This window comes from Hyaena hyaena, unplaced genomic scaffold, assembly GCF_003009895.1.
Source record: "Hyaena hyaena isolate Hyena2069 unplaced genomic scaffold, ASM300989v1 scaffold_1662, whole genome shotgun sequence".
In the NCBI taxonomy this organism is placed as follows: Eukaryota; Metazoa; Chordata; class Mammalia; order Carnivora; family Hyaenidae; genus Hyaena; species Hyaena hyaena.
Genome location: NW_024082299.1, coordinates 105,864 through 132,876, shown reverse-complemented (window position 1 = coordinate 132,876; position 27,013 = coordinate 105,864). Strand labels below are relative to the sequence as shown.

General features: G+C 45.4%; 1 protein-coding gene and 2 non-coding genes across 5 annotated transcripts; all 3 read left to right on the top strand.

The window, feature by feature from the left end:
• Positions 1-1,596: 1,596 nt before the first annotated feature.
• Positions 1,597-9,963, top strand: TRIM7 (tripartite motif containing 7). 3 transcript variants are annotated; one of them, XM_039224550.1, is made up of 8 exons: positions 1,597-2,219; positions 2,480-2,599; positions 3,095-3,190; positions 4,081-4,311; positions 5,839-5,861; positions 6,156-6,271; positions 6,921-6,956; positions 8,359-9,963. In XM_039224550.1, exons 1-8 carry the CDS (start codon positions 1,713-1,715, stop codon positions 8,868-8,870), a joined length of 1,641 nt encoding a protein of 546 aa, XP_039080481.1. In that variant the 5' UTR covers positions 1,597-1,712; the 3' UTR covers positions 8,871-9,963. The 3 variants fall into 3 exon arrangements, with proteins under 3 accessions (XP_039080481.1, XP_039080483.1, XP_039080484.1); XM_039224552.1 differs by lacking the exon at positions 2,480-2,599; XM_039224553.1 differs by lacking the exons at positions 1,597-2,219; positions 2,480-2,599 and adding an exon at positions 2,286-2,301.
• A 2,837-nt stretch (positions 9,964-12,800) lies between these two features.
• TRNAT-UGU lies at positions 12,801-12,873 on the top strand. Its single transcript has one exon. It is a non-coding gene; the product is annotated as a tRNA-Thr (tRNA).
• A 2,490-nt stretch (positions 12,874-15,363) lies between these two features.
• On the top strand, positions 15,364-15,435 carry TRNAP-UGG. Its single transcript has one exon. It is a non-coding gene; the product is annotated as a tRNA-Pro (tRNA).
• The last annotated feature ends 11,578 nt before the right edge of the window (positions 15,436-27,013 follow it).

The window sequence follows — 27,013 nt, the reverse complement described above, 5'->3', positions numbered from 1 at the left end:
GGCAACAGGGGAGAGTGATAGGAGATGCCATAGAGAGGCTGGGTGCAGGGTATGGGGTCAAAGAATGGATAGGGCCTTTAGACGACTGTAAAGACTTGGACTTTTACTTTGAGAAGTGGGAGCCAATGGAGGGTTTGAGCAGAGGAGAACTTAATATTGATCTGACTTAACATTTTAACAGGACTGTTCTCATGGCTGGGTGAAGACAAGGTATAACAGCGTGACAGAAAGGGAGAGAATTGTTGTGATCATCAGATCATTGGAAATGGTGCAGTGGAGGACATGAGAGAGTGAGGACACACTGAGGACTGAGGGTGGAGTGTGCAATGTTTTCCTATTGGGAGTCAGAGAGGACTCCCCAGTTTGGCCTTAGCACTTGAAGGGATGGAGCCACTATTAAATGGGGTGGGGTGGGGAAGACTGTGGAAGGAACAACTGGAGAAGCAAATTAGAAGTACAGTTGTGGATACAGTGAATGTGGAGTGATATCCCTTAAAATACGTTCCCAGGAGTTGCATGTGGGAGCTAGGCATCCTAAGGGAACCTGGGTAGGGATGTGTACTGTGGCATCCACAAGGAGAGGGTATTTCAAACCAAGAAAATGGAAGAGATCAGAAGTGAGGATACACAGAGGTCTAAGGGCTGAGCAAGTGCAGGGAGAGGAGGAGGAGACTAGACAGAGACCAAGAAAAGGGCAGGAGGCCACGGATGTGGGTGGTGAACCAGAGAGTACAGTATACTAGAAGGCGATAGGAAAGAGTGTCACCAAGGAGGAAGCATCAGAGAAGAGGGCAGGTGAGGCGAAGCCTGAGAAGTAGCCTATGCCTTTAGGTTAGGATGGCTGAGGTCACTGGTGACCTTGACAACAGCGGTTTCTGAGGAGAGTGGTGGCTAAAGCCTGCCCTGAGTGGCCTCCAGAGGGAATGAGGAAAGGGGGTGGAAGCAAATACTCCAGGCAGTTCTGGAGGAACAGTAGAAGGTTGGGTGATTTGGGAGGGAGATTAAACTGGGAAAATTCATTGTAAATGCATTATTTATTCGAAGCCAAAAATTAAATAAAGAATAAACGAAAGGGAGAACACCAGTGAGAAATGGACACTATGCCAGGCTTGGTGGTGGGGACAAGAGCCAGGTTCCAGACACTAAATTTAGCTCAGCACAGGACCAGGACAAACCTGCTCTCCGGGAACTTGACACTGTAGCCTGGGCGCTAGGCCCATGGGCCGGGCGTGCTGGGTCAGTCTTAGGCGGCAACTAGGCGTGGAGCCCGGCTTGGGTGTGTGCTCCCACCTGTCCAGGCCCGTTTCCCTCGGCTGACTGGGCCAGGCTGGGGGTGGTCTAGAGTAGACAGGCCTGCTGCGGGGCTGAGGAGGGCAGGGGAAGAGGGCGACTGACAGAGGGCGCCCGGGGACCGAGGAGGCCGCAGACCAAATCCAGTGATTAAGCGGCCCAGAGCCGAGGCGCTCGGCGCTAGCAGGCACTTGGATCCGATTTAGCAGTGAGGTCTGGCCCGCCCACAACTCTCTCATTTCCCTCTCCCTTCCCTGCCCAGCCAGGCCTTAGCTCAAGTCTCAGCTAGCCGGGCGTCAGCCCCGCCCTTCTTCTACCAGTGGGTGCTCGGAGGCCCAGTCGGGCCTCCCCACTCCGAGCCACATACTGTCAGGTCCCTCGGCTCTTCAAGCACCGCCAGACTTTGTGCGCTAAGGGCGCGCATGGCTGCGGTGGGACCGCGAACTGGCGCTGGCTCCGGGGCCGAGGCGTTGGCGCTGGCGGCAGAGCTGCAGGGCGAGGCCACATGCTCTATCTGCCTGGAGCTCTTCCGCGAGCCCGTGTCCGTTGAGTGCGGTCACAGCTTCTGCCGCGCCTGTATCGCCCGCTGCTGGGAGCGTCCCAGCACAGGAACCACGGCGGTACCGCGCGCGCTGCCTTGTCCGCTGCCCTGCCCACAGTGCAGAGAACCCGTGCGTCCCGGCCAGCTGCGGCCCAACAGGCAGCTGGCCTCAGTGGCCACACTGCTGCGGCGCTTCAGCCTGCCTGCGGCCGCGCCAGGAGAACACTGGCCCCCGGAGGCGGCGGTGGCCGGGTGCGTACAGCATGGCGAACCGCTCAAGCTCTACTGCCAGGACGACGGACGAGCCATTTGCGTGGTGTGCGACCGCGCCCGCGAACACCGAGCGCACGCAGTGTTGCCGCTAGACGAGGCTGTGCAGGAAGCTAAGGTGAGGGCCGGTCCCACCCATGCAGATTCCCAGGACCCCAGTTCGGGTCCTGTCTTCCCGCGCAGGCAGGCAGGATGCCCAGGTGAGACAGACCCTACTTTCTTACTGTTCCACTGGCTCTGGGACTGATTCCAGCACTCGTTGTGTCACCCACACACCACCAGGACCATCCTCCCACCCACCTCGAGCTTCCCTCTGGGCTCCCTACTGGATTGCCTTATTAATGTCCCCAGACTTCGCGATTTTCTTTTTGCTTCTAGCGGTGTCTCCGTCACACCACATTTCCTCTGCGCCCACTCTCAGCCCTTTCCCTGGGCGTGGCTCTGTGCAACGTCCCCACGTCCTGGGGCCAAACGGGACGACCTTCCCAAAAGGTTGAGGTAAGGCAGTGGGTGACTCCTGGGTGGAACAGAGCACCAAAAGCTGTCTTCAGCTCTGTCAAAAGATATGGGTTTGGGACACCTCTCTTTCCTGCTTCCTTACTTGTGTGTGCACGGAGGCTTCAGACACACTACCCCCAGTTTTTCTTTACTCCTTAATCCTCCCCAGCACTCCCTCCCAGACGTCCTTCTGATGGTGATTAGGAAATTAGAGGACAAAACTAGGCAGTTTGGGCTGCTAAAGGGTCTGCATTTCTGCCTGGATTGTGCACAGAGATGGTCTTGGGGGAATGAGACCTTGAAGCCTTTGGAGTCACCCTTCAATTGCTCTGTACTCCTATGTGTGTCTGTGCAGGCTATAAGCCATCCCGGTATCCAGATAGGCCTTCAACCCTGCCTCCTCCTCTTCAATGAAGATGGCCTTCTCGTTCTCCTAGATGGCTCCCGGAAGGCATATGTAGGGGTTTCCAGAGTCCTCTTCTCACCCTCCTGCAGGAACTCCTGGAGTCCAGGCTGAAGGTCTTGAGGAAGGATCTGGAAGACTATGAGGTGTTTCGTTCCACTGAAGAGAAGGAGAGCAAGGAGCTCCTGGTGAGCAAGGCACTTTCCAGGTGGGCCCGTTCTGGGTGACAACAGAGGACCCCACCATCCTGGAACTGTGCGTGCAGTCTTTAAAAAGAAGTAAAGTGAAGAGTGAAAATTGGAGGCGTGACAAATGTTAAAGGACAAAATTCGAGTAAAATTTGCAGTTCTTATTGGCTTTATTCAATGATTCATGAATCGGGCAACATTCCATCTAGCAGACAGAAAAAGAGCTCTGAAAAGCTATGCAAGGCAAGAGATTTTATAGGCAGTTAGGGAGCAGGAACAAGGAAGTTATACTGGGCCAAAAAGCAGATTGATAATTGGAAGATTACTTTCCCTGTTTATCAGGCAGTTTCCCAACTAATGCTGATCAGGTGACTCCTGATTGGCTGGTTTAAGTTTCTATTTCTGGGAGAACTGAAACTGTAATTAAGTCTCTGTTTCCTGATGGGGAACTTAGTGTGAGTGACTCCATTTTGGGCCTGTTTGTTTTTTAACTCAAAATAAATGCATTCAGGGGTGGGAGGGAGTGACCTCAGTTTAATTCCTGCAGTGGCTCTGGGAGGCACTAATTTATTTTTTAATAAAAGTACTTTTCCAATGAGGAAACTGCGTCCAGGGTGGTTCTGGGCCAAGTATAAGTTGCCCTAGATTGATGGGAGAGCACATCTGTGACAGGGGATGAAAGAGCATGTGTTGAAGCTGCTCTGTGCTCAGAGGCGGGATATTTAAATTACAGGATGTGCTTGGTTGGGTATGTGTAGGTGGGCCTCTGACACCTGACCAAGTGAGGGGGTTGGAACTCTGTCCTGTAGGATGGCTCAGAGTCTACTGTCCAAATGCCACATCTTGATGCCCGTGTCCCATTGTCTCTCCAACTTTCTCTCCTGAGACAGAAGCAGATGGCAGCTGAGCGAGAGAAGGTGGGTGCAGAGTTCCAGGCACTGCGGGCCTTCCTGGTGGAACAGGAGGGCCGACTTCTGGGCCGCCTGGAGGAGCTGTCACGGGAGGTGACACAGAAGCAGAATGAGAACATAGCTCAGCTCGAGGGTGAAATCACCCAGCTCTCCAAGCTCAGCAGCCAGATTCAGGAGACATCTCGAAAGCCTGATCTAGACTTTCTCCAGGTGAGTCTGGCTTGGCCAGAGATATGGATCATTTATCCTAAGACATCATAAACAGCAAGTGAGAACAGAGTTAGATCCTGTGGGTTTAGTAGAATCACATACTTGAGCAGAAGGAGACTGGAGACAACTGCCCTGATTCTTCTGGGGTTAAAGGTCTAAAATGATGTGATAAAGCTTTCTTGATCTTGAGTCACAATAAAGATCTTACTGGCTTTACTCAATGATTCATGTATTGAGCAGCATCCAATATAGCAGACAGAAAGGAGTCCCAAAGAGCTATATGCAAGTCTTACATCATATTCCAGTATATAAAGTTTGTGACAAAAGTCTCAGAAAAATAAAACTTTAGTACATGGGATGCACTTTGACATTTTCTATTCTACTTCCTTTTAAAAGAAATAGTCACACTTTCTCCCTCTCTCTGTCCTTCCCCCACTCATTCTCTCTCTCTCTCTCAATAATACTTATTAATATTACTAATAAATTATTGATAAAATTTAAAAAGGGACGCTGAGTGGCTCAGCTGGTTAAGCGTCAGACTCTTGATTTCAGCTCAGGTCATGATCTCATGGTTTGTGGGATTGAGTCTGGTGTGGAACACTGCACTGACAGCAAGGATCTTGCTTGGGATTCTCTTTTTCCCTCCCTCCCTCTCTGTCCTTCCCCCACTTACTCATGCACTCTCTCAAAATAAATAAATAAACTTAAAAAAATAAAATAGTCACAATCCACATATGGGTCAAGATAGGCATTTGAAAGATGCTGGTATGGGTAACCAGTCATTACATAAGAGCAGTGACTTATCTGGGGTGGTGTAGAGAGGGGAGACAACACTGGATCCCAGCACAAGGCTCCAGTGATGACTCTGTAATGAAGGGAGCATTTGCAAAGCTGTGGGCAGGGAGTTGATAAGACACCCAGAAACCAGCCACAGCAGGAAGCCATTGCCACCTGGGCCCGTAAAGGTGGTAGGGAAAAAGCACCTTATTGCTTTTTCCTCTGAGAGTACGTAGATCCCTGGGTACCTGGGCGACTTGGTTGGCTAAGCCTCTGGCTCTTGATCTCAGATCAGGTCTTTTTTTTTTTTTAATTTTTTTTAATGTTTTATTTATTTCTAGGAGAGAGAGAGACAGCTTGAGCAGGGGAGGGTCAGAGAGAGAGGGAGTCACAGACTCTGAAACAGGCTCCAGGCTCTGAGCTGGCAGTCAGCACAGAGCCCGACGCGGGGCCCGAACCCACAAGCCACAAGATCATGACCTAAGCGAAAGTCGGACGCTCAACCGACTAAGCCACCCAGATGCCCCAAGATCAGGTCTTGATCTCACATCAGGTCTTGATCTCAGGGTTGTGAGTTCAAGCCCCACTTTGGGCTCCAAGCTGCTTGTGGAGCCTACTAAAAATAAAAATTAAAATAAAAAAAAAAGTTGCATATTCCTCTGGAAGCAGGGCAATGGGTCACTTTATTTTCTCAAAATTAACTGGAGGTTACCTGGTGCTGATTTGGCTTTCTTTCATCTTTCTTAACAGGAATTCAAAAACACACTAAGCAGGTGAGTGGACCTAAGAGTTCCTTAGGTCTTTCCAAGCTGGTTCTTCTCCTTTTCCACCGAGCTCTCTCTCTTCATCCCCTTACCCCTGACCTCTCACTCTTAACTCCCACACTGCCTTACCTATGTACCTTCTAAAGCAAAAGTCCACCAGCCTGGCTATGGATATTCTGTTGCAAGATCAGCCTCTTTTTTTCTTAGCTCTCCCCACCAAGAGGACCTTGCCATCCTAATTGTCACAGCCTGGTGGGAGTGGGACAGTGTTTGTGGGCCTTCCTCAGGGTCTTTGTCCTGTAGATGCAGCAATGTGCCTGGCCCCAAGCCAACCACAGTCTCTTCTGAGATGAAGAATAAAGTCTGGAATGTTTCCCTCAAGACCTTTGTCTTAAAGGGGCTGCTCAAGAAGTTCAAAGGTAGGGGACTGTGCTTGGGGCTGGGCCATGCAGTGCTGGTGGCCATGGTGTGTTTCTGATAGTTTGGGGGCCCAGGAATATGTCTTTCCAGAAGGTTTGTTAGAAAATAGGAGGTAGGCACTTGTGGGGATGAGCACTGGGTGTTATATGGAAACCAGCTTGACAACAAACTATTTGTAAAAAAAAAAAAAAAAAAAAAAAAAAAAAAAAAAAAAAAAAAAAAAAAAAAAAAAAAAAGAAAAGAAAAGAAAATAGGAGGTAGGGTGTGTCAAGGCCAGATTGGTGCAGGGAGATGGTGGTGGCAAATCCATTCAGCAGCCCTTGCCCCCCAGAGGACAAAGATTTCCCCCAGGGATAATCAGGGTAGAGGACTACTGGAGAAAAGAGAGGGATGAGGAGGAAGAGCTCAGCTCAGACTAGCTCAGGCAAACGAGAGGGAAGTGGAAAAGGTAGACCTAGGATACTCTCCCTTCCTGACCTCTCACACTTGATGCAGTGTCTGAACATCAATTCTCAGCCTTTGGAGTATCTGGGGAGTGAGTGAGCCAGTCGAGCTATAAATGTCAGAGGAGATGGTATTCATCGTCATTGCCAGATAGACAATGTCCTAAATCATTTATGAATACCCTGCTTTGTTTCTCCTCCTCAGAGGATCTTCGGGGAGAGCTAGAGAAAGAAGAGAAAGGTAAGATGGTTCTTGTGATAGTGAGTTCACATTATTTGGCCATGTAGAGAATCTACCCCCGCCCATGACTATTTCTCTGGGTTTTGTGCATGACTGGTTCCTTCTACCTACCTGCCTCTGCCCTCCCCTCATCCTTGCCTCCCAGTTCTGGCTCCCTCAGGTCTCAGTGGGACGTGTAGGCCTATAAGTTGTGGGCCAGACACCTGGATGCACCTCTCTCCCCATCCCTCCACTATAGACGGACAGAGATCTCTCCTGGGGAGAGGCCTTGTGTACAGGGGTCAGGCAAAGCAAAAGGAGATTGAAGACAGGAAGGGAGGAGGCTCTTACTACTCCAGAGGTCTGGGGTGAGTGGGATCCAACCCTGCAGGAGGGCAGACGAGGGCACATATTCCTGATGATGATGACTGGCCAAGCTATGTCAGAATTTACCTTGGAAGAATCTAAACCAAGTTAGATCATGACCCTCCTCTGCACAGAACCCTAGGACAGCCCTCTTCCTCAATAAAGTCCTTCTTATAGACTTCTAGGCTTCACAGGCTTTGACCTCACTGCACACTCTTCCCCTGGCTTACTCTGTGCAGCCACAACATGTGCTCTTTGCTGCTCCTGAAATGCACTAAGCACACCCCCACCTCAGGGCATTTGCACTGCATTGGCTGGGCCTCAGCCTCGAATATGCTTCTTCTAGACAGCTACATACCTGGCTTCCTCACCTCCTTTATGTATTTGATCAAATGCATACTGAGGCCTTTCACCTTCCCTGGCCACTCTAATTGAAATTACAGCCTTCTCTCCTGACTCCTCTCATTGTCCCTGTTTACCATTTATTGTCTCTCCTCCCTTCCCCCAAGAAAGGAAGCTACAGGAGGTCAGGGATACTGAACTGTGGGATTCCCAGGGCCTAGAGCAGTCCTAGAACATAGTACTTATGACAAGTGTGTATATTTTATGTTTTTATTATGAAAATTTAAATATACACAAAAGTAGAGAGAAGATCATAATGAATATTATGTTCTCATCATACATCTTCAGCTGATATTTTTCATAAACACCCCTACCCACTTCTTCCCACTGGATTATTTGGAAGTAAATCATGAATAAGTTATTTCCATAAATATCAGCATGTTCTTTCTAAAGATAGACTTAAAAGATAACCACAAAACCATGATCACAATTAGAAAAAGTAATGATGCTTTCCAATAGCTAGTGTTTGACATTCTCCAATTGTCTTTTAAATTGTATTGTCTATCTGTTCAAATTGTGATCCAAATTAGGTTCACATATTCCATTTGTTTGGCTTCAACTTGTACATGTGTTGGGGGGACGGTGGGGGAGAAGTAACTGATGGGAACTGGGCAGGTGGTTTGCATGGGACGTCTCTCCCTGTCTCTGCCTACAGTGGAGCTGACCTTGGATCCCGACACTGCCAACCCCCGCCTCATCCTCTCTCTGGACCTTAAGAGCGTACGCCTGGGACAGCGGGCGCAGGACTTGCCGTGCCACCCACGCCGCTTTGACACCAACACGCGAGTCCTGGCGTCCTGCGGCTTCTCCTCTGGGCGGCACCACTGGGAGGTGGAAGTGGGCTCCAAGGACGGCTGGGCCTTCGGCGTGGCGCGAGAAAGCGTGCGCCGCAAGGGCCTCACGCCCTTCACCCCTGAGGAGGGCGTCTGGGCGCTGCAGCTCAACAGCGGGAAGTACTGGGCGGTCACTAGCCCGGAACGGACGCCCCTCAGCTGTGGCCACCTGTCCCGCGTGCGGGTGGCCCTGGATCTGGAGGTGGGGGCCGTGTCCTTCTTCGCCGTGGAGGACATGCGCCATCTCTACACCTTCCGCGTCAACTTCCACGAGCGCGTGTTCCCCCTTTTCTCCGTCTGCTCCACTGGCACCTACTTGCGAATCTGGCCATGAGAGTCTTTGTCTGGCTTCCCAGAGAGGGTGAAATCATTCGAGGGTGAATGCCTCTCCCTCCTGGCTGCCCATGGGAAGCAATGTTGCGCTCCGTTGGAGCCTCCTGGTTACTGTGGGCCTACCCTCCAGACTGGCCCCAGCTCCTGCAGACCACAACATTGGAGAGAACAAGTGATTGTGGAAAAGTCTTCCGTGGTCAGCTGAGCGGGGAAGGAGATGCCTTGGACCTGTGGCGCCATCCTCTGCCTGTTGTTGACATGTGGATTTAGCCTGAGCTGTGAGGACTTGGAGGTGGGTGAAGACAGGAGTCCAGCTATTGACAGAGCTGTTTACCATCACTGGGGCTTACTACCTGGACTTAGCAGGGCCTCTGGTTCTGAAGCAATACCAAGTCTAGTGCTGTCTCAGGCATAAGGGGGAAAATTCAAGCCCAGCCAGCCAGGTTCATGACCACTTCTGCTTCGCCTTCTTGTCAGCTGCCAGCCCTTCCTTTAGACACCTGGATCCAGCGGAGCTGAGGTCATTTACTCAGGGAGGAGTACTGTACTCTCAGGTCAGAGAACAGCCTGGGACAGAACTGGAAGGAGATTCTTGACCTGTACGTGAAAGGAAAGCCCAAGACAATGGCATTTGTCATGGCTACCTTCCAATACCCCTTAATGTTGATACAGATACAGAGTGATACATACATCCTCTGCCACAGTGACAGCCATGTGTTCTCACACATGCCTAAACCCCTTTCAAATGCCAAAATATAGTCTCCCTTGAGTTAGAAGACCAAAGGATATGGAATTTTGAAACATGATACAGCACTTATAATTTTACATATGCAACTAACATCAGCATGGGAATGCACAGAGCACAAACATGCCCCTGACATACCCTTTCTGGAACTTGCCAAATGTGTGCCAACAGCAGAGAACCCTGGTGCCAAGGTCTGCTCAGCCTGTGCCCTGGTGGGGTGTAATTCCCTTGGCTAATTGTTCCCCAGCTTCTTTTTGGGAGGCTCTTGGGAGGCAGTTGTGGGCAATTTCCTGTTTAGTTCTCCCCAGGGAAGGGGGATGAGGAGATGGAAATACAATCTCTGAGCTCATTTCTAGGTGGCTTAGCTCATTCTTGACTCCTCCAGTCTGAGTGCAAGAGCACAAGTAAAAGTAAAGCTTTCTGCTAGACTAAGTGATCAGGTGTGTTTAAGTGTGTGAGAAATGTGTGCACATGTGTTTATATTTCAGATTGAGGGGACAGGTGTGTGTGTGTGTATTTTGGAAAACTTTTATCAGCACGTGCATAGGTTTAGGTATTGCAAACAGACCTAGGTCAATTTGGTAATACCCTATTTTTCATTTGTTGTTAAATATTAGCCACTCCATAATTAGGTAAGGGTCATAGTTTCCCTCCCCCACTGCCTAACTAACTGGCTAGATGAAAGCCGGTCTCAGACCTAATTCTGTCCTGTTTAGACAGATATGTTGGCGTGTGGGGACAGTGACAATTGAATAGCTTGGTCTGCAAGCATCATAGAGTTTCTGTGCTCTGTCCCTGAGATGCTTCAAGCACACTTTGCATACAGGGGTCTTACAGCAGAGGCATGACACTGTTCTAGAAGCAGACCCAGTGGACATAGCACCAGGCAGTCCGAATCCAAAGTCCTATGGGCTGGGGTCAGGATCATATAAATGTCCAGCCTACCGTATCATTGTATCACTCCAGAGGGTGAATCCTATGTTGGGTTCATACGTGGAGAAGGTGTACAACACTGCAGCCAATCCACGTATTTGAATACTACTCATTTCCACAAGTCCCCCACCCCACTTTTTTTTTAACATTCACTTGCTAAATAGATTGCCTAATGTTATCATCAAGCCCTGATATTATCTGGGTTTCTATGGCTTTTGGATTGAGTATCACAGGTCCCTTTAAGGTCACACAACTGTGCTGAAGTATTGCAACACATATTATAGGTTACATAAGGTGGGTGTCTAGTGGAGATGCCTGTAGGGCCAGGTTTGGGGACTGTACGTGCGAGTGACTGTGTGTATATTTTCAGCTTTTGTGTTTGTGAATGTGATTGTGTGTCTATTAAAGTATGTGTGTTTGCAGAGTTAAATAACTACATAGACATCTACATATCTGAAGAAATATAACAAAAGTTACAGTAACCATCACACATTGAGATATTCTCTTTTGGTCAACAAGGCAGTGCAGTGACTTTGGATGTCACAATGCTGGTGTGAGGATATGTGTGATTGTATGTAATTTTCTCTCCCATCATTTGGGATCCTAAGGTTTGTTAGGTGTTCGGGTCTCTGAAAGCAATGCCTGGCTTAACTTGGATCCTTCTGACCCCACCCATTAGTCCCATATGCTTGTGAGTTGCATGAGCCTGTGCCCTGACAACAGACCCTCAAATAGCTTCTCAGCTTACAGACTGGAGGGTACCTGTGGACCTAAGTCACCTGATCTTGCAGGAACCATAAAGCAGGGTGGGCCACTAGATCAAAGTCCATCACTTACAGCAGCCACCATCTTTTTTTTAAATTTAAGTTTTTATTTTAATTCGAGTTAGTTCACATAGTGTTATATTGGTTTCAGGTGTACAGTACAGTAGTTCAACACGACCATACATCACCCTGTATTCATCATGACAGGTTTACTCTTTAATCCCCATCACCTATTTAACCCATCCTCCCATCCCCTTCCCTCTGATAACCATCAATTCACTCTCTATAGTTAAGAGTCTTTTTCTTGATCTCTTAATTTTTCCCTTTGCTCATCTGTTTTGTTTCTTATATTCAACACATGAGTGAAATCATATGGTATTTGTCTTTCTCTGACTTATTTCACTTAGCATTATACTCTCTAGTTCCATCCATGTCCTTGCAAGTGGCAAAATTTCATTACTTTCTATGGCTGAATAAATTTCCATTGTTATATATATATATATATACTATTATACTATAATACTATAGTATATATATAGTATATAGTATATCTATACTATATAGTATAATAATACATAGATAATACAATAATACAATATAGTACAATATAATACAATAATACTATATAGTATATACTATATATATAGTATATAATAATACATTATACTATATATATAGTGTGTATATATATATATATATATATATACCACTTCTTTTTTATTCATCAATGATGGACATTTGGGCTGTTTCCATGTTTTGTACAGCCACCACTTTCTGACCTTGCAGGCCTAGAGTTCCTGTCTCTAACCTGGACTCTCCCCCAACCCTCTATCTCCTCGGCCTTTAGGGACTCTTACAGAACCAGCACCTCCAGAGTTAAGGTGGGCCCCAAAGGTTGCCTTTTCCTAACTTGCCTAAAGGTCCCGCAGGGGCTAGGGCCCCCCCCAAACCCTGATCCAGTCCTATTCCCACCACCACCTCCTCAAACCGTGACCTTCTGATTTCTCCAACACACTCCTCAGCCTCTCACTCACTGCACACAGATAGCCCACCTTACCAGCCAGGACCTGGATTCCTTCCGAACAGGCCTACTGAAACCCTTACCCTAACCTCGGACTCTCATTCTCAAACACGATAAGCCTTGGCCCTCTCTATCCAACAGGACTTTGCACCAGACTCCCAAGCCCGGGGGAGACTGCTGCGCCCACTGGAGGCCCCGCCCCCGTCCACGTCCCGTAGTGCTTTCACCCTATATCTCTTACAGCCAGAGGGAGCACAAGATCTGACCTATCTCCCAGGATTTGCGGCTTGGCCTGCGGTACCGACACTATTTTATGTCGCCGGGGAGGCAGCGAGGGCCGGACTGGATTCTAGGCGGAGAGATTCCGGCCTGCCTCCTACTGCTTAGCCCCTCCCTATGGTTCATTGCGGCTGCGCGGCAGACGGTGACTGTATCAACTATCCTTGCGCAAAAGTAGGCGTCATGGCTGGCTCCATAGCTCAGGGGTTAGAGCACTGGTCTTGTAAACCAGGGGTCGCGAGTTCAAATCTCGCTGGGGCCTACGCACCTGTTTTTCCATCCTTTTCTGAAAGGTGGAAAAGCGGAAGACACTTGAGCAGATACGAATTTCAGCCTTTCTGGGAGGCCAGGCCTTAGGCTGAGCTGCCTGTTCCTTGACTTTTAGATGTCCACCGACTAGAAGCGGCTCTACTTCTTGAAGAGCCAGGCCCACTGCGTCCGTATTGCCATCACAGGCTCCGTTGGCTCCGCGCGCCTTCGCCACATTGGTCCTTCGCTCGTATCCTTCGCGCGCTCTCTGCGAGTTCCTGGCAGGTCTTTCTGCCTCCCTCCTCTCATCCACTCAGGCCAGGGACTCGCCCTAGTCTCTCTATCTTCTTGGTTACGTGCGGACCACCTGTCTGTGCCCACCTCTCAACAACGCACCCTGGGAATCTGTTTTAGTCTGGAGGGCACTAGGTTTAAGCCTTAGTTTTAGCTCGCCATTGGTCTCCACAATCTAGCTTCCATAGTGAGGTGGTAGTCCAGTAGGGCAGGCACATAGGGGTCAATGAATCCCAGGAGCCCGGGACGCGCAGGTGCAGGAAGGTGCCGGTGAGCTCCCTGTCTATCCTGGGCGTGTCTGTCCGGGTCTTGAAAAACTCTTGGCTCTTCGGATGGGAGAGGGCTGGTGCAAAGACCTGTGGCCCCCACCCATCAAGATCCCCACCTACTCCCTTCACCTCTTCTCCAGCATCTACCCAGGTTTCCGCAAAGTGGTTTTCTCCACTCTGTTGCACCGGACCGGGGTTGTTTTCGAAACCCGAATGGCTCTAGAGCGCTGCCAGGAGTCAGCCGCGCTTCCACGTGGGGACCTTTCTGAAGGTCCCGTTTGACCTGGAGAGGACTCCTGCGGGCTGGGATAGCGCGGCGAGGCATGGTCACGCCTCTGCCTGAGCCAAGGCTGCCTAGTCGGGTCGAAGGCCCGTGGATGCCCCAGAACCCCTCTGCCTATCGGGCAGCGCCCCGTTGTTCACTGGGGATTTAGATTCATTTTGTACACTTGACTTCCTTTAACAGCATAAATAAATAAAACTCAGAAAGTCAGCAGTTCTGTGTTTTTATTGTTTTGTTTAAAAGAAAAACTAAATGGTTAAAAGACCAGAAGTAAATGCGACAGGAAGTCTCTAGGGCAGGTGTTACTAATTGTGGACGTTTGTTCGCATTTTCTTTATACAATTCCATAAAGAGAAGCAAATGCTTACAACACTGAGCTGGTAGTAATGGAGGCCAAGGAAACACGGTGGCCTAGGACAGAAGAGAGCCCATCTAACGCTTTGTGCGTGCGAAAGGAGATGAGGACAACGCCAACGCCGAGTGTCGAAGAGGCGGGTTAGCATCGTGTTTTCTAAGAAAAAGGCCGAGAGGAGCGGCTAATGGAGGGGGGTCAATGCTGAGAGATGAGCAAGATTGTGGAGTGGCAGTAGAGAAATTAGCACTTTTTTTTTAACCTTGGAATAATTTAACCACCATTCGTCTCTCACTCCTTTTTTATAACTTCCATTGTGTAGGAAATTTCTCTGCTGGCTGCACAAAAATAAACCTTTGGACCAGCGCTGAGTGGATTTTCGTGAATTTTAATGCAGGGAATCAGAATCACTGTTGTTTTTGTTTGTTTTTGTGTTTTTTGCTTTTGTTTTTGTTTTTACTACTGAATAACCCAGTGCGATTAAAGCTCTTTTAGGGAAAGCAAGCCTGAGACGAGGGCGGGCAGCGCCCGCACATCCCAGGTCCCTGGTTCGGTGGGAGCGGATGGCTGCTCCAGTGCAATCTCGGGACAAAGCGCGAGGACGAAGATCCGGGCACTCAGCCTTCGTGGCCAGTGTGCTTGCGCGCTCTAGTGCGAGCCTCCCGGGCTGCGCACCCACAACCGCAGCCAGTCACACCAAGGGAGCGGTGTTTCTAGTCATCTTGTTTCTGCATACACTTCCTACATTTTGTGAAGCTTTTACAAATAAGTGTGTGTTGCTTTTCATATTTTCATAAAACAAAAAAAGAAAAGCTCTCGCCCTTTTACCAGGCGCCACACCAGAAGGGACTACCTCGACTTCATTTCTCTGTCGCGGCTCAGGACTCAGTCCGTCCCGCTCGCGTCCCCTCCAAACTCGGCGCACGGTTCTCTCCAGGAGCCCTGGGGTTCCTCCCGGCCTCTGCGCCCCGACCCTGGGGCTCCAGACTTGTGACTTGCTTGGGCTCCCTTGGGCAGGGGCTCCCGGTCCCCAAAGCGGAAAGACGACCCTGCCTGCTGCCAGTAAGCCGCTTTGGATTCTAGATTACAGAGGGACAAAGGGACACTGACCGTTTAAACTGGGAGAGCTGCCTACGGATGAGATTAATGGCGGATGCCGAGACTGTGGAGCCGGGGTAGGTCGGTCGTGGGAGACTCAGATCCAGAAAGTAGTTTCAGTATGTCAAAAAGAAAAGTCCCTAGCGGTGATGGAACTAGTCCTTGGAGAGTCAGATTATAGACTGACAATAAGAAAAGACGTCGGGTGGCTCGTTGGTCTAGGGGTATGATTCTCGCTTTGGGTGCGAGAGGTCCCGGGTTCAAATCCCGGACGAGCCCACTTTTTCAATTCCACTAACTTTCTGGCTAGGTTTCTTCTTAACGTGGACGCTTATGGTCTTGAACAGGCAGTTGGCCCAAGAGTCCCGGATGGCTTGGGGTTTGGGAAGAACAACAGGTAGAAGAGTGAGTGAACCGCGCTAGAACTGAGGGTGGCAGGTGAAACATTGGGTGCAGAGCCGCTCATGGTTGTTTTACGTAGATAATGGGACCTGTTATTGTCATTTCTCAGCCGTAGAACTTCACATGTAGTGTAGTCACGGGGGCTTTCTTCACAATCAAGAACTTTACAGGGAGACTATTGACACAAGTTTACCGTAGTCTAGTGGTTATCAAGTTCGCCTAACACGGTTAATGGTCCCCGGTTCGAAACCGGGTGGAGACAACATAGGCCGCTTCATTTTCTTTTTCTTATTAAAATTTGGAGACTATGAATCAAATTTGGTCCCTGTTTAGAATATCCACCATCATCTACTATTTGATATGTATTACTTGGAGGTACGTTTGGAGACTCTTTTTTTTTTTTTAAATATATTTTTTTTAATGTTTTATTTATTTCTAGGAGAGAGAGAGAGGCAGCGTGAGGAGGGGAGGGTCAGAGAGAGAGGGAGTCACAGACTGAAACAGGCTCCAGGCTCTGAGCTGGCAGTCAGCACAGAGCCCGACGCGGGGCTCGAACCCACGAACCGCGAGATCATGACCTAAGCGAAAGTCGGACGCTTAACCGACTAAGCCACCCAGGCGCCCCTGGAGACTCTTGAGACATACCTAGCTCCATTTCAGGACTTCGACATCACTTCTGCTTGTACAGAGATGCGCGCTCTTCCAAGATGGAGAGCCGTTTTTCCACCTCAGCCACGTACGCCTGTAAATACCTGATCCCAACCCACTTACTGTCTAGGACACCAGAGCACATAGAGACCGCACAGAGCACCTAACATTCCTTAGCCTTACGGGGCTAAAACGGAATCCTAGACACTGAGGATGGAGCGCTCCCAATTCTGTCTCGGATTCCTCTTTTGTGACCCAAAGCAAAGTAGCATAAACAATGTTAGAAAGTTAGTAGCGATGGGATCCAAACCCACGCCCTCGAAGAGACTGGAGCCTTGATCCAGCGCTTTAAACCGCTCAGCTACACTACCTCGCTTTGGAGTACTCTTGGGTGTCTTCTTTCACCGCTGATAACTTTTCAAGGGTTTTTGAGGAAAAGAAAGTATTCAGGAAAATTTACAGGTTAGAGTAGAACCATATCCCGACTTTCAGGATTAGTTTAACCAGAGCCACAGGCATAGAATCTAGGCTCCACGAACGCTGACAGAGAAGGATACGCGAAGCACCCCAGGACTTGGTTTTGGGAAAGACACTCAACAAGTCACGCCCACCTTTCACTTTGGGGGATGGGCCTGAACGCAGGGGAGGCCTTCTATAATCTCACCTTGTTTTTAAATTTTTTTTGAATTAAACTGTGTGTATTATTTTCAGAAATTAAATAAATGAGAAGAACCTTGCACCCCCTCTTAATTTAAAAAAAATAAATAACACTTTTTGGTTGGCAGTAATACTAGCACTTTCAGAAGTGGCCGAGATCTTAGAGGCCTCCACCTGTGCAACTCTACTACCTGAGATTTTCCTCCTTTTATTTTTATTTTTAATTAATTAATTAATTAATAACAGCACGCAAAAGTTTATTAGAGTACAAGATTAGAAAGTAAGGATAGTAGGAAAGCTCTCTTTACAGAGAGGGGACATTCGAAAGTGAATGCCCCGATTCCATACCTTTTAAACAAGGGTTCGGGCTGGAGGTGTGGATCTTGAGAAAACATGCTAGATGGAATTCTATACAGGGAATCCTCCGTTCCCTCCCCACTATAAAAATCCATTAAAAAAAAAATAAAACCACCTCAGCAAATCCAGAAAAAATTTAGAAAAAAAATTCACCAGAAAACCCGAAATACTTGGTGATCAGTATCAATATTTTCCATTAATTTTTCTTGCACCAGTAAGCCTACCTGCTGTAGATACAGATTCGAATCATGTATTCTGTTACAGCAGCTCGAACAGACTTCAACGAGTTTACTGTTAAAAACATCAACAGATTTCACTGACATTAATACTGAACAAACGAAGTCAGGCATTAAAGATCCTATTTTCTGTTGATTGCATACTTAAGACATTCAACCATGAGCAAAACTCTGCTGATAGAAGTTAGAAATGGTGTTACCTCGGGGGGAAAAAGTACAGATACTGACTGCAGAGCGACAGGAGGAAACATTTTCAGGTACTGGGAACATACTGCCTGATCTGGGTGATGGGCACGTGTGTGTATGTATTCACTTAGTTGTGTACTTAAGATCTTTGCACATATAAAAATATTTGTACAACAAAGATACTTTTCCACAATAACAAGTTTTTCTTTTTTTTCTTTCATAGTTTATTGTCAAGTTGGTTTCCATATAACACCCAGTGCTCATCCCAACAAGTGCCCTCCTCCATGCCCATCACCCCTTTCCCCTCTCCCCTACTCCCAATAACAAGTTTTTTAAAAGATGAGCTCATTAATTCAAAAGGTCATTGTATTAGTTTTTTATTGCTGCATAACAAATTACCACAAATATAGTGGCTTAGAACAACACAAATTTATCATTATACAGTTTTGGTGGGTCAGGAGTCTGGGGACAAGTTAGCAAGGTTCTTTCCTCATGTTTCACCAGGTGAAATCATGATGTTGCCCATTGCTGCCATATTCTCTGAGGCTCAGGATTCTTTCCCAACCTTACTAGCTGTAGGCAGAATCTAGTTCCTTGTGGTTGTAGGACTGAAATCCCCATTGCTTTGCTGGCTGTTGGTTGGATGCTACTGCTCTCAGAACTCCCTTGTTGGCTCACTGGCCCTTTCACAATAGGACAGTTTACTTTTCCCTTGAGGCCAAGAGTGTAGCCTCCTCTAGTACTTTACTTTTGTCTGAAGGTTTCACCTGATTAAGCCAGGCCAATACATCATGATTTGCCTTTGGATTCATTCAATGTCAACTGACCAGTGACTTAATTACATCTGCAAAATTTCTTCTTCCATAAAATATATCATGATCATGGGCATGCTATCCCTTCATGTTCACTCAAGGGAAGGGGAGTATCCAGGGTACACCAGCATGGGAAACTTGGGGCCCATCTTTGAATTCTGCCTGCCACAGTTACAGACACAAGAACCAGATATGGAAACATCCCCCAGAAAAAAAGAACCTTTCCAAGTTCCTTCAGTCTTTTCATTTTAGTAACTTGTTAAAAACGTTACCCTGCAGTGAAGAGAAGGAGTTCTGGCTTTCCCTCCTTCCCGTGTGTCAAGGCTAACTTTCTGTTTTCATTTGGCAACATGAGACTAAATGCACTTGCTGTTACACTGCACCGAAGTGGGCAGAAACAGAGGCACCTTGGCGCTGTCCCTGCTGCTTGTGTCATGTGGGTGGTCAACTTCCTCCCCTGCTCACGCTGCTCTCCTAGAAATAAATAAAACATTAAAAAATAAAAAAAAGAATTACTCCATAAATATGTGCACAGTATAGAAAAATTAGACAGGCATAAGAATAATTAGCATAAAGAAGCATAAAGAAAATGAAAATCACCTTCAACCATGCCACCCAATTGTTAATATTTTGCTTTAGAGCTTTTCAGATTCTTTTCATGCATATTTCAATACACACACTATTTTAACAAAAATGGTTTGCACTGTCTTGTAACTTCCTTTGTAAAAATACTCAGGAAGTGTAATTATTATACTTTTATGCCATAAATTCCTGCCATTTCACCCTACTTTTATGAAATTTTAAACAGAGAGCAATAGGCAAAGGAGGTGGGGCAGGTGTAGCTCTTAGGAATTAAACCAAAGAAGCTCATTTACATATGTCCTCTTGGTAAGCCAGTCAGAGAGAGACAAATACCATATGATTTCACTCATATGAGGAATTTTTCTTAATTCTGTTTGTTTGTTTATTTTCACTCATATGTGGAATTTAAGAAAAAAACAAATAAGCAAAGGGAAAAAGAGAGAGAGGCAAGCCAAGAAATAGATTCTTAACTGTAGAGAACAGATGGTTACCAGAAAGGAGATGGGCAGGGGGTGGGGGGAATGTGTTAAATAGGTCATGGGGATTAAGGAGTCCACTTGCTGTGATGAGCACCTGGTGGGTGTTGTATAAAAGCATTGAATCACTATATTGCATAGCTGAAACTAATACTACACTCTAAGCCAACTGGAATTTAAATAAAAACTGAAAGAAAAAAAACCATGTTATTTTGTACTTGTCCACAGCTCCTTCTAAGAAACTTCAAGTGGCTTTAAAAGAAGCCTTCCACCTTTTACCCAGAGGTTAGTTAAAGGAATTACTGCAACCTGTTAGCAGGGGCTGTGTGAAGAGTCAGGAGATAGCTCCAAAACTCACTTGTTGAGATCCCCTTGCACATGAGCATGACAGAGACCAATCAACTGTCTGATTTTCTCAAATAAAGGCACATGTAGGATTTATAAGAGAAAGAGAAGAGAAAGGAGAGAAACATCTCAGCCAGTCTTAAAAAAGAACTTTTTCTCATTGGTAACCTGCTTAGCTGGAGGCTATCCAAGTGTAGAGCTTGCCTTGAATGGGCTGACTGAGCTTATGGGGAAATGATTCATTTATTTCCGGTTTTCTCCAAGAAACAAACCAAACTGTGAGTACTCAGCTGTTGAGGTATGCTGTAACTCTGTAATGCTTGTGAAATGCAGATCTTGTCTGCACCACTTTCCTCATTATAATTCTTCAGAAATTACACACAACTTTTGTTTCTCAGCTATGTCTAAAAGGAATACAACAGAATTTAGCAGTTTATTTTTTAAATACAAAACAATTTCCAATTATTCATGTCTAGTATATAGAAATGCAATTTATGTTAGCTATCAGTGATGTATCTTGCAACTTTGCTAACACATTTAGTTCCAGTATTTTTGTGTATGTGTGGAGATTCTGTTGGATTTTCCCCACAGATACTACATCATTGTGACAAATGAAAATTGTACTTCTTCCTTTCCAATCTGGATGCCTTTAAATACTTTTCTCACCTTGTTGCACCAGCTAGAATGTTTAAAACAATCTCAAGTAGGGTTTCCTGGATGGCTCAGTTGGTTAAGCGCCTGACTCTGGCTCAGGGCACCATCTCACAGTTTGTGGATTTGAGCCCACGCATCGGGCTCTGTGCTGACAGCTCAGAGCCTGGAGCCTGCTTCAAATGCTGTGTTTCCCTCTCTCTCTGCCCTTTCCCTGCTCACGCTCTGTCTCAAAATCTGAATAAAATTTTTTGAAAAATCCTAAATAGAAGTGCATGGAAATCCTTGTCCTTCTTTGGGGGAGAAAAAAAAAGAAAGTAGAACATTCCTATGAGACCTTTGTAAACCTAACTGGCATAAAGTGGAGAGTACTGCCCACTTTCTGAAAGTTCAAGTTACACTACTTTGCTTTTACGAAAGACCTGGACTAGTATGGTCACAGCTTTTTCTTTAAAAATGAAATCTTCTTTGGATTTCTTTTGGTTAATGAAAACAGGTACTGATGTAATATCTACTACATTATCAAATATACAAATATCAAATCATTATGTTGTACACTTGGGGGCGCCTGGGTGACTCATTCGGATTAAGCCTCTGACTTCAGCTCAGGTCATGATCTCAAGGTCTGTGGGTTCAAGCCCCGAACTGGGTTCTGTGCTGACAGCTCAGAGCCTGGAGCCTGTTTCAGATTCTGTGTCTCTCTTTCTCTCTGCCCCTCCCTTGCTCACATTGTCTCTCTCTGTCTCAAAAAGAAATAAACATTTAAAAAAACTTTAAAAAATTATGTTGTACACTTGAATATACTCTTATAAGTCAATTGTACCTCAATAAAAAAGTTACGAATCCAGAAAACGTTTTGCGTAAACTATATAATTTGTTGTTTAATCATAAACATTATGTAAGTTTCTACTGGAGAATAAGTAAAGCCCATTTTTAAATATCCCTAAAAATAGGATATTAGAGTTTGTCAAATGCTTCTTCTGAATTTATTAGATAATCTGATGGTTTTTCTTTTTTAGTCAATATGGTGAATTACATTGATTTTTTTTTTTTACAAATAGTTTATTGTCAAATTAGTTTCTACATAACACTCAGTGCTCATCCCCAAAGTGCCCTCCTCCATGCCCATCCCCCCCTCCCCCCCACATCCATCAGTCCTCAGTTTTTGTCAGCATTCAAGAGTCTCTCATGGTTTGCCTCTCTCCCTTTCCCCCACCATTTCCGCCCTTCTTCTCCCCCTTGTTCCTCCGTCAAGTTCCTCCTAATCCTCCTATACGTGCAAACATATGATATTTGTCCTTCTCTGCCTGACTTATTTCGCTCAGCATAACACCCTCAAGGTCCATCCATGTTGCTACACATGGCCAGATTTCATTGTTTCTCATTGCCATGTAGTATTCCATGGTATAGATAAACCACATCTTCTTGATCCATTCATCTGTTGATGGACACTTAGGCTCTTTCCATGTTTTAGCTATTGTGGAGAGTGCTGCTATGAACATTGGGGTACATGTGCTCCTATGCCTCAGCATTTCTGTATCCCTTGGGTAAATTCCTAGCAGTGCTATTGCTGGGTCATAAGGGAGTTCTATTGTTAGTTTCCTGAGGAACCTCCACACTGTTTTCCAGAGGGGCTGTACCAGTTTACATTCCCACCAACAGTGTAGGAGGGTGCCCGTTTCTCCACATCCTCGCCAGCATCTAGAGTTCTCTGATTTGCTCATTTTAGCCACTCTGACTGGCGTGAGGTGGTATCTCAGTGTGGTTTTGATTTGTATTTCCCTGATGAGGAGGGATGCTGAGCATCGTTTCATGTGTCTGTTGGCCATCTGGATGTCCTCTTTGGAGAAGTGTCTGTTCATGTCTTCTGCCCATTTCTTCACTGGGTTGTTTGTTTTTCGGGCGTGTAGTTTGGTGAGTTCCTTATAGATTCTGGATATTAACCCTTTATCTGATATGTCATTTGCAACTATCTTTTCCCATTCCGTTGGTTGCCTATTAATTTTCTGGGTTGTTTCCTTGGCTGTGCAGAAGCTTTTAATCTTGATGAGGTCCCAACAGTTTATTTTTGCTCTTGATTCCCTTGCTTTTGGGGATGTGTCAAGTAAGAAGTTGCTGCGGTGGAGGTCAAGGAGGTTGTTTCCTGCTTTCTCCTCTAGGGTGTTGATAGTTTCCTGTCTCACGTTCAGGTCCTTTATCCATTTTGAGTTGATTTTTGTGCATGGTGTGAGAAAATGATCTAGTTTCATTCTTCTGCATGTTGCTGTCCAGTTCTCCCAACACCATCTGTTAAAAAGGCTGTCTTTTTTCCATTGGATATTCTTTCCTGCTTTGTCAAAGATCAGTTGGCTGTATACTTTTGGGTCCACTTCTGAGTTCTCAATTCTGTTCCATTGGTCTATGTGTCTGTTTTTGTGCCAATACCATACTGTCTTGAGGATGACAGCTTTGTAGTAGAGGCTGAAGTCTGGGATGGTGATACCTCCCGTTTTGGTTTTATTTTTCAGTATTACTTTGGCTATTCGGGGTCTTTTGTGGTTCCATACAAATTTTTGGATAGTTTGTTCTAGTTTTGAGAAGTATGCTGGTGCAATTTTGATTGGAATTGCATTGAATGTGTAGAGTGCTTTAGGTAGTAATGACATCTTAACTATATTTATTCTTCCTATCCATGAGCATGGAATGTTTTTCCATTTCTTTGTGTCTTCTTCAATTTCCTTCATAAGTTTTCTATAGTTTTCATCATACAGATCTCTTGTATCCTTGGTTAGGTTTATTCCGAGGTATTTTATGGTTTTTTGTGCAATTGTGAATGGGATCAGTTTCTTGATTTCTCTTTCTGTTGCTTCATTATTGGTGTATAAAAATGCAACCGATTTCTGTACGTTGATTTTGTACCCTGCAACTTGGCTGAATTCTTGGATCAGTTCTAGTAGGCTTCTGGTGGAGTCTGTCGGGTTTTCTATGTAGAGTATCATGTCATCTGCGAAGAGTGAAAGTTTGACTTCCTCTTTGCCAATTCTGATGCCTTTGATTTCCTTTTGTTGTCTGATGGCTGATGCTAGGACTTCCAGCACTATGTTAAACAACAGTGGTGAGAGTGGACATCCCTGTCGTGTTCCTGATCTCAGGGGGAAAGCTCTCAGTTTTTCCCCGTTGAGGATGATGTTAGCTGAAGGCTTCTCATAGATGGCTTTGATGATGTTTAAGTAGGTTCCTTCTATCCCAACTTTCTCGAGAGTCTTTATTAAGAAGGGATGCTGTATTTTGTCAAATGCTTTTTCTGCATCTATTGACAGGATCATATGGTTTTTATCTTTTCTTTTATTGATATGATGTATCACATTGATTGATTTGCGAATGTTGAACCAGCCCTGTAACCCAGGAATGAATCCCACTTGATCTTGGTGGATGATTCTTTTGATATGCTGCTGGATTCGATTTGCAAGGATCTTGTTGAGAATTTTTGCATCCGTATTCATCAAGGATATTGGCCTATAGTTCTCTTTTTTTGCTGGATCTCTGTCTGGCTTGGGAATCAGAGTGATGCTGGCTTCATAAAATGAGTCCGGGAGTTTTCCTTCGACTTCTATTTTTTGGAATAGCTTGAGAAGAATTGGGATTAATTCTGTTTTAAATGTCTGGTAGAATTCCCCAGGGAAACCATCAGGTCCAGGGCTCTTATTTGTTGGGAGATTTTTGATCACTGATTCGATTTCTTCACTCGTTATGGGTCTGTTCAGGTTTTCTATTTCTTCCCGTGTGAATTTTGGTAGTGAGTGTGTGTTTAGGAATTTGTCCATTTCTTCTAAGTTGTCCAATTTGTTGGCATATAATTTTTCATAGTATTCCCTGATAATTGCTTGTATTTCTGAGGGGTTGGTTGTAATAAGTCCATTTTCATTCATAATTTTGTCTATTTGGGTGCTCTCTCTTTTCTTTTTGATAAGCCTGGCTAGAGGTTTGTCAATTTTGTTTACTTTTTCAAAAAACCAACTCTTGGTTTCATTGATCTGTTCAATTGTTTCTTTGGTCTCTATGTTGTTTATTTCTGCTCTAATTTTTACTATTTCTCTTCTTCTACTGGGTTTAGGGCGTTCTTGTTGCTCTGCCTCTAGCTCCTTTAGGTGAGCTGTTAGATTTTGGACTTGCGCTTTTTCTAATCTCTTGAAATAGGCCTGGAGAGCAATGTACTTTCCTCTTAGGACTGCCTTGGCCGCATCCCATAGATTTTGAATTGTTGTGTTTTCATTTTCATTTGTTTCCATATATTTTTTAATTTCATCTCTAATTGCCTGATTGGCCCATTCATTCTTTAGAAGGGTGTTCTTTAACCTCCATGTTTTTGGAGGTTTTCCAGACTTCTTCCTGTAATTGATTTCAAGTTTCAAAGCATTGTGATCTGACAGTGTGCATGGTATGATCTCTATTCTTTTATATTTATTGAGGGCTGCTTTATGTCCCAGTATGTGATCTATCTTGGAGAATGTGCCATGCGCACTTGAGAAGAAAGTAAATTCCCTGGCTTCAGGATGTAAAGTTCTAAATATATCCGTCAGATCCATCTGGTCCAATGTGTCTTTCAAGTCCATTATTTTTTTGGTGATTTTCTGTCTGGTTGACCTATCCATTGCTGTAAGCAGGGTATTAAAGTCTCTTGCTATTAGCACTTTCTTATCTATAAGCTTGTTTCTGTTTGTGATTAATTGTTTTAGATATTTAGGTGCTCCCATATTCGGTGCATAGACATTTATGATAGTTCTTCCTGATGGATGGACCGTATAATTATTATGTAATGCCCTTCTTCATCTCTTGTTATTGTCTTTAATTTAAAGTCCAGTTTTTTCTGATAAAGGTTTAGCTACCCTGGCTTTCTTTTGATTTCCAGTAGCATGATATATATTTCTCCATCCCCTTACTTTTAATCTGAAGGTATCTTCCAGTCTAAAATGAGTTTCTTGTAGACAGCATATAGATGGATTTTGTTTTTTTATCCATTCTGCTACCCTATGTCTTTTGATTGGAGCATTCAGCGCATTTACATTCAGTGTTATTATTGAAATATGTGGGTTTAGAGTCTTTGTATCTTTTGTAGGGTTCATGTTTGTGGTGGTGTCTCTGGTATCTTTGTTCCTTGCAACCTTTCCTTCAGAGCGTCCCCCTCAGGATTTCTTGTAGGGCTGGCTTAGTGGTGACAAATTCTTTAAATTTCTGTTTATTTGGAAAGATATTTATCTCTCCTTCTATTTTGAATGACAGGCTTGCTGGATAGAGGAATTTTGGCTGCATATTTTTTCTGTTCATCACATTGAAGATCTCCTGCCATTCCTTTTTGGCCTGCCTCGTTTCAGTAGATAGGTCTGTCACCACTCTGATAGGTTTTCTTTTGTATGTTAGGGCCCTTTTCTCCCTAGCTCCTTTCAGAATTCTCTCTTTGTCCTTGTATTTTGCCATTTTCACTATGATATGCCGTGCAGAAGATCAATTCAAGTTATGTCTGAGGGGAGTCCTCCTGGCCTCTTTTATTTCAACATTTACTTCCTTTCCCAGGTTGAGGAAGTTCTCTGCTAGAATTTGTTCCAGGACTCCCTCAGCATCTTTCCCTCTCTCTTCCTCTTCTGGGATTCCTGTGATACGGATATTGTTGCGTTTGACCCTATCGCTGAATTCTCGAACTCTTCTTTCCTGTTCCTGGATCAGTTTGTCTCTTTTTTGGTCAGCTTCTTGTTTTCTATAACGGTGTCTTCTAAATCGTTTATTCTCCTCTCTGTCTCTTCAGTCCGTGCACTGGAGGCCTCTAATTTTTTTAAAAATTTTTTTTAATGTTTTATTTATTTCTAGGAGAGAGAGAGAGAGAGAGAGACAGTGTGAGCAGGGGAGGGTCAGAGAGAGAGGGAGTCACAGACTGAAACAGGTTCCAGGCTCTGAGCTGGCAGTCAGCACAGAGACCCACGCGGGGCTCGAACCCACGAACCGCGAGATCATGACCTAAGCAAAAGTCAGACGCTTAAACGACTAAGCCACCCAGGTGCCCCTGGAGGCCTCTAATTTATTATGTATCTCATTTATCGCATTTTTTAAAATTCTTCATGCCTATTTTTATTTTCCATTCTGTCTGTAGCCATAGTTTCTTTGATGTCCTCTATACTTTTTTCAAGCCTAGCTATTAATTTTACCATTATTATTCTAAAATCTTGTTCAGTTATGCTGTTATATCTGTTTTGAGCAGTTCATTAGCTGACATTTCTTCTTGGAGTTTCTTTGGAGGAGAGCTCTTTCGTTTCATCATTTTAGTTAGCTCTCTGGATCTTGTTAGATTTTAACACTTGTCATGCTCTCTGCACCTATGAACGCCGCTGTATCCAAGAAGACTCTTTGACTGTCCAGGGCCTATCCTTAGAGAGTGTTTTTTGAATGGTATCTCTTGGTGTCTCTTGTTGGGACCTTGGTTATTTTATTTTCTACTCGTAGTGATATTTGGGACTCTCCACCTTGTGTACTCTGG